The sequence below is a fragment of the Pectinophora gossypiella genome, chromosome 1 (genome assembly GCF_024362695.1).
Source record: "Pectinophora gossypiella chromosome 1, ilPecGoss1.1, whole genome shotgun sequence".
NCBI lineage: Eukaryota > Metazoa > Arthropoda > Insecta > Lepidoptera > Gelechiidae > Pectinophora > Pectinophora gossypiella.
In genome coordinates, this window is record NC_065404.1 from 13,316,028 (window position 1) to 13,326,626 (window position 10,599).

The 10,599-nt window shown below is 34.1% G+C and overlaps 1 protein-coding gene across 1 annotated transcript; it reads left to right on the plus strand.

Annotated features, from left to right (window-relative positions):
- Positions 1–396: 396 nt before the first annotated feature.
- LOC126366060 (zinc finger protein 131-like) lies at positions 397–4,487 on the plus strand. Its single transcript, XM_050009006.1, has 6 exons — positions 397–692; positions 783–974; positions 1,197–1,340; positions 1,729–2,119; positions 2,623–2,734; positions 3,599–4,487. The coding sequence occupies exons 1-6, from the start codon at positions 510–512 to the stop codon at positions 3,819–3,821; spliced, it is 1,245 nt and encodes a 414-aa protein (XP_049864963.1). The 5' UTR covers positions 397–509; the 3' UTR covers positions 3,822–4,487.
- Positions 4,488–10,599: the final 6,112 nt, after the last annotated feature.

A 10,599-nucleotide genomic window follows, 5' to 3' on the forward strand; every position in this document is an offset into this window, starting at 1 on the left:
CAAAAGTGCGTTTCAAACATTAACCTCTTAAGGTTGAAAAAACTTACTGTATAAAAATATGTAGATTTATTATAATAATTAACAAGCGAAACGCCTTATTCTTGTTTGATTAAAAATACTAATATTTTAGGGGTCTACTAGACTGTAGGCCATCCGTCAATCCATTTTGTTATTGACGAAGAACCAGGGAAAAATCTCATGCGCCATGAACCACGAACCATCAAAAACTACGCTTCTTATAATAAAATAGAATATTTTTTTTCTAGATTGCCATTCACTGTCTCGTTCACAATATTGTCAATTAATTTATGACTGATGGATTACTTGTCGTGTAATGGACCTCTTTCTCGCTGCGTGTATTAGAAAATACCTGCTAATATTTTTTGGACTGGCAACTTTAGTTGCTTTCTTTCATTCTGCGTTTGCGTTTTCGCATTTTCCAATATTTTGTTTATCCTTTCATTATTTTCGTTTTGCAAACTTTATTTATGTGTGTTTGGTGAACAATCATGACGAACCAAGAAATAAGTCTAAAGTGGAACGGTTATCAGAGCAACATACTTTCCAACGTGAAGGAATTGTTCAAAGACGAAGGCTTATCAGATGTCACACTTGTTTCGGAGGGACTCAGTTTTAAGGCTCATAAAGTTATTCTATCAGCCAATAGTTCAGTATTCAGAACGATATTTCAGGTATGATAGTCTTAATACTTTTGAAAACAATGCTTGTTAGATGAATTTATTTCTGATGTTTGTCTCACGCCCACTCGCCTTTTTTTGTAGCAAAATCCCCACAAGGATCCAATTATAGTGCTTCATGATATCAACACAGCCTCCTTGCGGACTCTGTTGACGTTTATGTACAATGGGGAGGTGAATGTGACAGAGGAATTCTTGCCAGTGTTACTGAAAACTGCAGAGACATTGAGGATCTGTGGACTGTCCACTGGGAGCGAAATTGCGAAGGAAGATGAGGTGAGTAATTCAGATTTTGCTGCCACATAGACAAACACACACACACACACCCACACACATCTCACACATTATACATGTATTGTAAAAACTATTAAGTTTCAAATATTAATGTAATAAATGAATGTTAGGATTACACATGCATTATTAGTCTTATTCTGACACTCAATTAGTGCACTACTATAAGTTGTGATCTAAACATAATTATTGATAAACAATTTCCAGAAAGCCACAATAGCCAATCAGCCAAAGAAGCGGAAGAGAAGTGAACAAGAAGACAATAATAATAAAGTGAAAAAGTCTACGCCACCACCCAAACCTGACACAGTTTGTAACCTAAGTGCCAATACTGATTCTATGAAAATTTCTGTAAGTATACCATTACTTATTTTTATTTTTTAATTGTTTAGTATTACTAATTTAATACAAATTGCCAGCAATAACTGCTTTTAATTGCTGAGATTGCACTCTTTCTAATCCTTACTTTTTTATATCAGTTTTTGCCCTAAGTAGAGCTATGACGGGTAATATACACAGACACACACAGACACGGGACAGGGGTACGGATATTAATATAAAATAGTTTTAAAGTGTGTTTATTTATAGTACCTATGGTATACATTGTTTTAAGTTTACGCGGTTATTATCATGGCACTTGCAACAGTGTCGAAATATCGGGAGTCTCATATCTCCATTTAAATGTGGTTAGAACCCGTACCCGAACCTGCTTTAATTATAGTACCTATGGTTATTTCAGAACATAGTGCCAAAAGAAGAACCTTTAGATTCACCATTAACTGACTATTCTGGCGAGAACACTAATGACACAGACATTGCCTTACTCGACGATGCCTTGGAAAAGAAATATACCATCAGTCCGGAGAGTTTGTCTGGTAAATCTGTATGTACCACTGGGTCAAATGAAAGGAGTATAAAGAAATGGGTCAGTGAAGTCAGTAGCACTCAACCATGCCTTAACAATTGTATTGAGAAAACAAACGGAACAGATGCCAGCGAAGAGGACAAAGACAGTATTGAAATTGATAAGGAAGTAGAGACGGTACTCCAAAGTGGAACAATTGTAGAGTCCCTAAGTATAACTACAGAAAATCTTAATTTGGTTTCCAGTGAAGCACAGAACTATAAAGGTAGGTATTTGAGGTCAAAAATATTATTTTTTTGTTATTCATTGATTTGTGAGAAATGCATTTCGGAGGTGTGTGAGCTAACCTATATTGGGTTTGTCTTCCCTTGTGGTTTGAAAGGTCAGTTAGGTTGTCGCTTCTGTAAAAATTTGACCTCTCAAATCTCCAGGTTAGGTAAGCAAACCCTGTGTGAAAACAGGATAACACTATGATGATAATTCATTAATTTGTGCTGAAGTTTAATTGTTTGTTAACAATAAAACTTAAAAAAAGCTTTCAATTTGTCACTTCCATGTTTTTATTCAAACATGAGTTATTTAATTATTTAAGATTAATTCAGAGAGGCAATGTTGCCAGCTTGTTGGGCACCTTGCCTTGATGTGATGCGTTGGAGAAGATGTTTTATTTATAAGTTATGTGTTTGTATTGTTTTCAATCATTGTGTGAATAAATAAATTAAGCCTAAAATCAAAGATATTAATTAGAATTTTCTTTTGGCTTTCCAGATAAGAATACTTGCTACGCTAACCCATCATTCCCATGTCCATTTTGTACAAGAGTGTACAACAGTTGGGGATATAGAAGGAGACATGTGAAGTCTAGACATACTACAAATAGGTGAGATATATTCTGTTAGTTTTATAATTGATAACAGCTAATTTTTAAAATTGGATGTGTAGAGGATTTTTCTAAAGAAGACAAAGAAAAAGACAAAGGAAAAGATGGGAGGATGAAATTAAAAGGTGGCTGGAGCAATGTGGAGAAGAATGGCATTAGATCGGGCCTTTGCCAAAGGGCAAACTGGCACATAAGAAAATAGAAAATAAACTACTATGATACTTTGATATTTATAGAAACAATAGTTATGTTATGCAAAAAAAAGTAATAATAATTTTACTTTATTTCATTATTGCAATATGGGTACCTGAAATAAATAAATTTATTGGAAAAGTTAAAAAAAAGTCAGTAATAAAGGCTTATATTATTATATTATTAATTTTCAAAATTGTGACAAATATATAGGGTGATAGTGACATCATAACGAATTCTGAGGGGGATGATTCAGACCATGATTCTGAGTCGATATCAAGTGGAATTTTCTGTTAAAATCATTAAAATTTTCTATTTATTAGTTTTGTGATGGAAAATGTCACTTAATATCAACTCAGAATCATGGTCTGCATCATCCCTCAAAGTTTTCGTTACAATGTCACTACCACTCTGTATTGTATATATTTATACATTATCGTTTAAAAACAGTGAAAAGATCCAATCTAAACATTTGAAAAAATACACTTTTCCAGAAAATATTTTTTTCTGCTTTTTTGTTATATTTATTTCAGTATAATTGACGTAAAAACGTACCTATACTAATAAATAGGTGTATGATTCATTAGCATAATCATTAAGAATCCTTTATCGGTTATATTACCAATGCAACACTACAGATTATTGATATACTTACAAACGTTACAATTTCAGATTGTCTTGCAAATGGTGTGTGTCAGTGTTACCGTCAACTGGGGCATGGTACTCCCATGCGACCCGAGCCCACGGGGTCCCTCATGAGGAGGCGAGGAACTCTCTTGTAGTAATGGTGGAAGCCCATGCCGTCCTTACTCTGAACGAACCCAGTGTGGCGCAGTTACTCGGACAAGTTGGTATGACCGATGGGAAAGGAGGTGTGCCCGAGAAGAGCAATTAGGGTATGTTTTCTGATATATTGTACGGAAGATCCGCTATGCACTGGGTTTCAACCTGTTTGTGTAAAGGTAGAAAAACTAAGTGGGTGGATGTTTTTCCAAACACGGTTTTTAAAGATTCTCTGTGGTCCGTAAAATTTTATCTTATATAATTACATTGCCTATATTGTATTTTTAAATGGATGAATTGTGAAGAGACTGTTCTCAGATTAGATAAGGTGCCATTTTGACTTTATAATAGTCATGTTGGAAGTCAAAGGAGTCGAATAAAATGTGTGTTTTATATTACTATTATTACTAGAATTATGAGAGAAAGAAAAGATATCGGTAAAATTTTAAAAGAAAACTACAGCAATATTTTTGATATTATAAAAAAGTAGTATAGAAATTCTATCTTAAGAGTGAGTATTTTGGAGCAATATTTTTGTATTTTGGAATATGTACTAAAATGATTTATTGGTAAGATTACCAAGTAAGTAACAAATAAAAAACACCTACTTGTAATTTGGTAAAAATCCCAGATCTGCAAACATTTATAACGAAAAAATTTCGTTTCATGACATTATTTTTAAGTTACATTGGTCAGTAGTGGCATTATGTGTCTGTGGTCAGTAATATACACTCGTTTCAAGCATGCACCTAATTATAGTTTTAAATAATAAATAACATTATTTCGTCACTGGAAAGGCAAAATTACGTAAGCGCCAAAATAGGTATTTTGGGTTTTTTATATATTCGGAATCAGCGTTTCATTCTGCGTCGATCTGTCTGGGTAGCATTGCGATACGAGCACTTTTTTGGCGCTTACGTAAATTTGAAAATAGTTGACTTTTTTCAATTCCAGTTTCTTAAACGACAAGATTTTGGTGTTTTTTTCGTGACTGGTGTATAAGTAATATTGTAGTCCTATATAATAACTACATACTAACTTTAAGTAAATTTGGCATTCTATAGTTTGAAAAGTATCATTTTATTAGTAATTTTGGACTACTGAAAATAAAAAATAGACTATGTATAAGTCATTTTTATTTACAGCTTTTAAAATAAGTAAGGCGTATAAGAAAAAAATGTCTTAGCATGTTTATGCAGTGAATGGCGTATAAGTAATTTTGACTTACAGTATTTAGAATAAGTAAGGCGTGTACGTAAATTTGCCTTCGCATTTTTATGCTGTTATTAAGCAAGTTTGTGGGCTAGCAGTAAGTTTCCCAGGAAGTTATTTTTTAACAATAGATCTAAAAGTAAAACTATTTTAGAATTGATTTTAATTATAAAATCAATTTATTAGCGACCCGGCTTCGCTCGGATGCAATGCTGAGGAAAAATGAAATTATTTACGACATCACATTAAAATCCTCAAAAATAACAGTATTTCTACACTATTTATTGGATGTTATTATACATACCTATAAACTTTCCTCTTGAATCACTCTATCTACTAAAGAAAATTGCATCAAAATCCGTTGCGCAATTTTAAAGATTTAAGCGTACATAGGGATATAGGGACAGAAAAAGCGACTTTGTTATACTTTTTAAGTTCTGTCGTTTGCATATTTAGCGCCAATTTTGTTGGAATTTCGAATATCAAAACAATTGAAAGCATTAGGATTAATGCAATTGTTTAGTCACAGCGTTGGTTTGAATCTGTCAGGTCACGTCCGAAAATGAATCTTACAAAGAAAAATTTTCTATAACTTTCGAAGAGGCCTACTGCGACTTCAGTGTTTCAAACAGTTAAAATCTCTATTCCACGATGAAGTGCCATGTCTGCGAGCCATCGAACGCTGGTATTTAGAATTCGAGCGTGGACATCCGCCTTCACTGAAGATAATATCGTTGCTGTGAGACAACTAATCCTCAAAAATCGTCATGTGACATACCGAGAATAGAGGCGTTATTAGGCATTTCAGGGACAACCATTTAAACGATATTGAATGAGGCACTTGGTGTGAGAAAACTAGTTTGCCGTTGCATCCCGCATTTTCTGACGATCATAAGGTAGCCCGCGTCAGATGGTGTAAGAAAACTCTTCAGAGGTTCAACCGAGGAGAGTCAAATCACGTGTACGACATCATCAGTGGTGATGAATCTTGGATTTATGCTATTATCCTGATTCCAAACAACAATCCACAGTTTGGGTCTTCCAAAACGAGTCAAAGTTGTTCGCTCTCGAAGCACTTCAAAGAAGATGGTGGCTACCTTCGTGGAGAAAATCGGTCATGTTGCGACAATTGCACTTGAAGATCGTAGGACGGTTAATGCAGATTGGTATACCACAAGTCATCGCCGAACTTCGAAAATCTAACCCAAAGCGACGCATGATGATGCGCAGGAGTGCAGGATGCTGCACCATGACAACGCAAGCTCACACACCGCTCGTCAAACGATTATTTGAAGCAGGAAAACGTAGAAATTCTTGACCATCCTCCATACAGTCCTGACCTAAGCTCCAATGATTTCTTTACATTTCCTAAAATTAAAAAAGAAACTCTTCGCGGTCAAAGGTTCCAGGGCGGTGAAGAAGCGGCCAACGCTTTCAAGTCAGCCATTTTGAACACTTCTACTTTGGAGTGGAATAAATGTTAAATAACACCTGGTTCGAGCGAATGGAAAAGTGTATTAAACTTCGTGGTAAATACTCTTAAAAACAATAAGGGGAATTATTGAGGAATTAAAAAGACTTGACCCTTCCAGAGACTTGACTCGACTTAGAGCCACGTATGCTTGTCCTAATTCAAACAATTTTGAGCCCAAATATACTACTGCATGGTCGACTGTGCTGCCCTGCATATGTTATGTTATGTTAGTGGGCTCTGTTTTCCGCATTTAGACTCTAAGGTGGCCCATTATGCGTGTAATTGTTGACTACGTAAGCCAACCTATCTCCTTCCAGAAGCTCAGAAGCCTCCTGGGGATTTCACAGGCTTCGCGGAGCGACCCCACCCAGCGATCCACTGTGCTGCCCTGCATATTATGGACGGTGGATGACAATGACAAAATTAAGGGCAACATCCTTCTTTCAGTCATTTTGTAATATCGTCCATCTTGGATTTGAAATTTTGACATAATGACAGTATTCTACTAGTGTAGTCCTATCTTTGATACCCATATTGAGGGGGTTGTGGAAAAATATGTACCTAGTCCGCTATTTTGGAACGGCGGCCATCTTGGATTTTAAATTTTGACATAATCACAGTATTCTACTTGTGTAGCTATTTCATTTGATACCCATATTGAGGGGGTTTATTGACATCGGAATTAAAGGTGCGTACCAAATTTCAGATCAATCTGACAACAGGAAGGTACTTAAATTGCAATATCTAATTTTGATACAAATATACCGTACGGGTTTAGCTAAATAAAACCGTTTAACCCTTTCACGGACAGAGACCATGGGTCATTGGTGGTTCATAATAGGTAGTATGGCACCTTGGAATCGGAACGTCCGTATACGTTCTGTCTTTGAAAGTGTTAAAAAGAAACTTTTACAAACAGATAACGGGTTGTACGCTATTATTTATATTTTATGAAACTTTATTTCTGGCACTTCAGTATTTTAATAGCCATTTTTATAAATCAATTGAAGTAATAAGTAGTTTAAGGAGGTATTAAGAATAATTATTTGTCTCTTACATCTTTTTACCCATGTAAGATATTACAAAAACTTACTTTAAAGAATTTTTGGTGAACTGACATAATCAATCGATCACTTTTTAGGCAATTTTTACATAATGAGAGCAGATGTGTAAAAGTCGTTACAGTAACTTTTACTCCGCTAACATTACAGTATTATTATATTTAAAGAAATATTGTCGTTCTCGTATGCATTGTCTTAAGAGCTGTAAGTAATTTTGCTTCCAAATAATATTTTAACCAGATGGCGGTTAAGTAAATTTGCTTTACTGTAAACTGAAGTCATTTTTACGTAAGCGCCACTATATCCTAAAATAGCAATCCAACAGTTATAATATGTATTGCTGGACATAGAAAATTAAAAAACAATGTAACCTTACCTTGACATCATCTAAATTGGATAATTGGGTAAAAAGTTATGATAAAAAAACGAAAAAATGAAACTTTAAACGGCTTTTTCTCGAAATGGCCTTTTGGCGCTTACGTAATTTTGCCTTTCCAGTGACGATTTAATTTAAGGTGTTTGAAAACTTGAAAAATCGAAAGGAAAGGATGTCCTTAGTATTTATTTTGTACATAAAAATATAATGATCTCATCATAAAGTCAAAATCTAAATAGTCACATAGTCCATAATAATATTTTAATAATCATCAGAACTAACAAAAAATGGCTACTAAAATTCAATAATTTTATTAAGAGAAATTACTATTGGTGCTAATTTCTGTAAACACCATCTAATTTTATTTTAAGTTATATCTGTCATTTTCTTATCCGCCGAAAAGGAAAGGGACGGGTAATCGACAAGCATAAAATTTATGGAACACACGTCAATTTTAAGCACAAATCTAAAACAATTGTCTAAAAATTTTACATTGGCCAATAACCCGACAGAATTATGTTGACAGCACACGTCAAATGGTTTGCATACCAGCGAGATACCTTTTTGATTCGCCCGGGTTATTCATTCATTTACTCATTCTTCCTAAAATTAAGAGTTGTGAATCATCCGTCCCTTTCCTTTTCGGCGGATAAGAAAATGACAGGTATAACTTAAAGTAAAATTAGGAGGTGTCTGCAGGAATCGGGGCCATTATTAATCTAAGTTTTGGGCTAAAATTTTATAAATTGTGACACGAAAGCTTTACGAGACGTCTGTTATACACGCTGTTATCTGTTGCGGACAATCTATATACGTATATGTACCTAATTAGGCCACATGTTCACTTACCGTCAGCAAGCAAGACTTTCGAAAGAACCAGTAGATACTTAGTAATACTTAACCCATTTCCCACGAATAAGATGGTTGGCGATATTGCACATGTATTGGATAATATGCACGTTCTACTCACGTACATTTGATTCTTAACTCTTCACGAACACTTACCACCTTACAAATAAAGAATAAAACAGGGACGAACGTGGGTTTTAAGTATTTGACAACCAAGCAAAATTTAATCCAATTATCATACAATTCGACTGAACTTTGCTTGGCTGTCAAATACTTAAACCCACGTTCATCCCTGGTTTATTTTTTATTTTTTGTAAAGTGGTTAGTTAATAACTATCAACGCTAATTATAATAAAGAGTTAAAGTGTAAGTTTGTTGGAAGTAATCTCTGGAACTACTGAATCGATTTTGAAAACTCTTTCACCTGTAGAAAGCTGCACTATTCCTGAGTGCTATATTTGATAACCGAAGTGGAAAGCAAATTTTTCTTAAATAATATAGGCTCGCGTTTAACCACAATCTCACCTGATGGTAAGTGACGATGTGGTCTAGGGTGGTTCACGCTTACCTAGCAAATGCCTATTCACTCTAGCCTTGAAGACTCCCAGATTCCTAGTTGCGGAATATTTCCATTATATTTCCTGTAACACCTTTAGTGTCGCTTCTAGCACGCGAGTCGTGACAGAAGGGAGAGAGTCCTAATTTGTAATAGTCATTATAAATACCTTACTACTGGGGATATGTCTGTCCTCCTCCAAGTTTAATTTGGCAATTCTATAAAGCTTCTTGACCTAATCTCATATAAATTAATACGACTACCTTGTTACTTCTTAATGTAGAAAAGATCTAAGATTTTCTAATGAACGTAGATTATGTATCGCAATAAATAGTTGGCGTGTATAAAGACCAATTAAATACTATTAGTTCGCTAGATTGCAGGTTTACGAGTGCGTGTAAGTGTTTACAACGCGTTTACGTGATGACTGAGTATAGGAGCTTAAGATTGTCGTAAATGTAGTACGTAATTATGTAAAGCGATTGATATTTTTATATCAAAATCTATTTTCTAAAACTAGCGTGTAAGTAAGTCACTTTATCAGCAATAAAATTAAAGATGTGATTTTGTAAGAGAGAAAATTATTTAAAATTCTAACATTTCGGTACTAATGGGGGCCTACATTTTAAATGAGATTTGTATGAAGTTGGAAATGAAACACATATTTTTATAACTTTATTGTAATGCGAGTGTATCGTATTTCTATTTTCACGCGATTATTGTAACAGTAATGTAAGGCAGTTGCAAGTTTGTGATCGTAAATTATAGGTATTACTAGATGCTCACACTTTAGTATTGTATTTGTTAATATATAAGGTATATAATTGAAATAACACATGGAACACATCATCTTATAAATGACAAAACATATCAGACTGTACAAATGTTCCAAACAAATGAGCTTCAATAGACATAACTTTACATACACTTTTTAACATAAAAATCTGTTATCTGCAGGCAGAGTACATACAACATGACATATTTCCATTTATCTGTTAACGTATTCCATACCATGGCAACCCCGACCACTTATCTTTAGTTATAAGTAAACTAAGTAATAATAAGTTACCAAAGCAATTTAAATTAGGTAAGATTATATATTGACATATTTTTCTATAACGTGATAAATTCTGAGATGTAGGCATACTATGCTAAGCATCATGGCGTATATGATAAGTTTCATTTTGTATCCAAATATAATTAATTGTATTGAAAAAAAAATCTCACTTAGTATTGAAACATAACAATAAATTCTTATGACTAAACATAAAACATGGCTTTAAAACTTAATCGTCAAAATTATTAATAGTGTTATGCCATAATAAGTTGATAATAAAATGTATGTGGACTTCCAAGGCAATG

Excerpts from the sequence above, each read along its gene's own strand:
- LOC126366060 (XM_050009006.1), top strand. The coding sequence starts at position 510 with ATGACGAACCAAGAAATAAGTCTAAAGTGGAACGGTTATCAGAGCAAC. Across the intron at positions 975-1,196 it reads AAATTGCGAAGGAAGATGAG|AAAGCCACAATAGCCAATCA; the intron begins GTGAGTAATTCA and ends AACAATTTCCAG. Across the intron at positions 2,120-2,622 it reads TGAAGCACAGAACTATAAAG|ATAAGAATACTTGCTACGCT; the intron begins GTAGGTATTTGA and ends TTGGCTTTCCAG.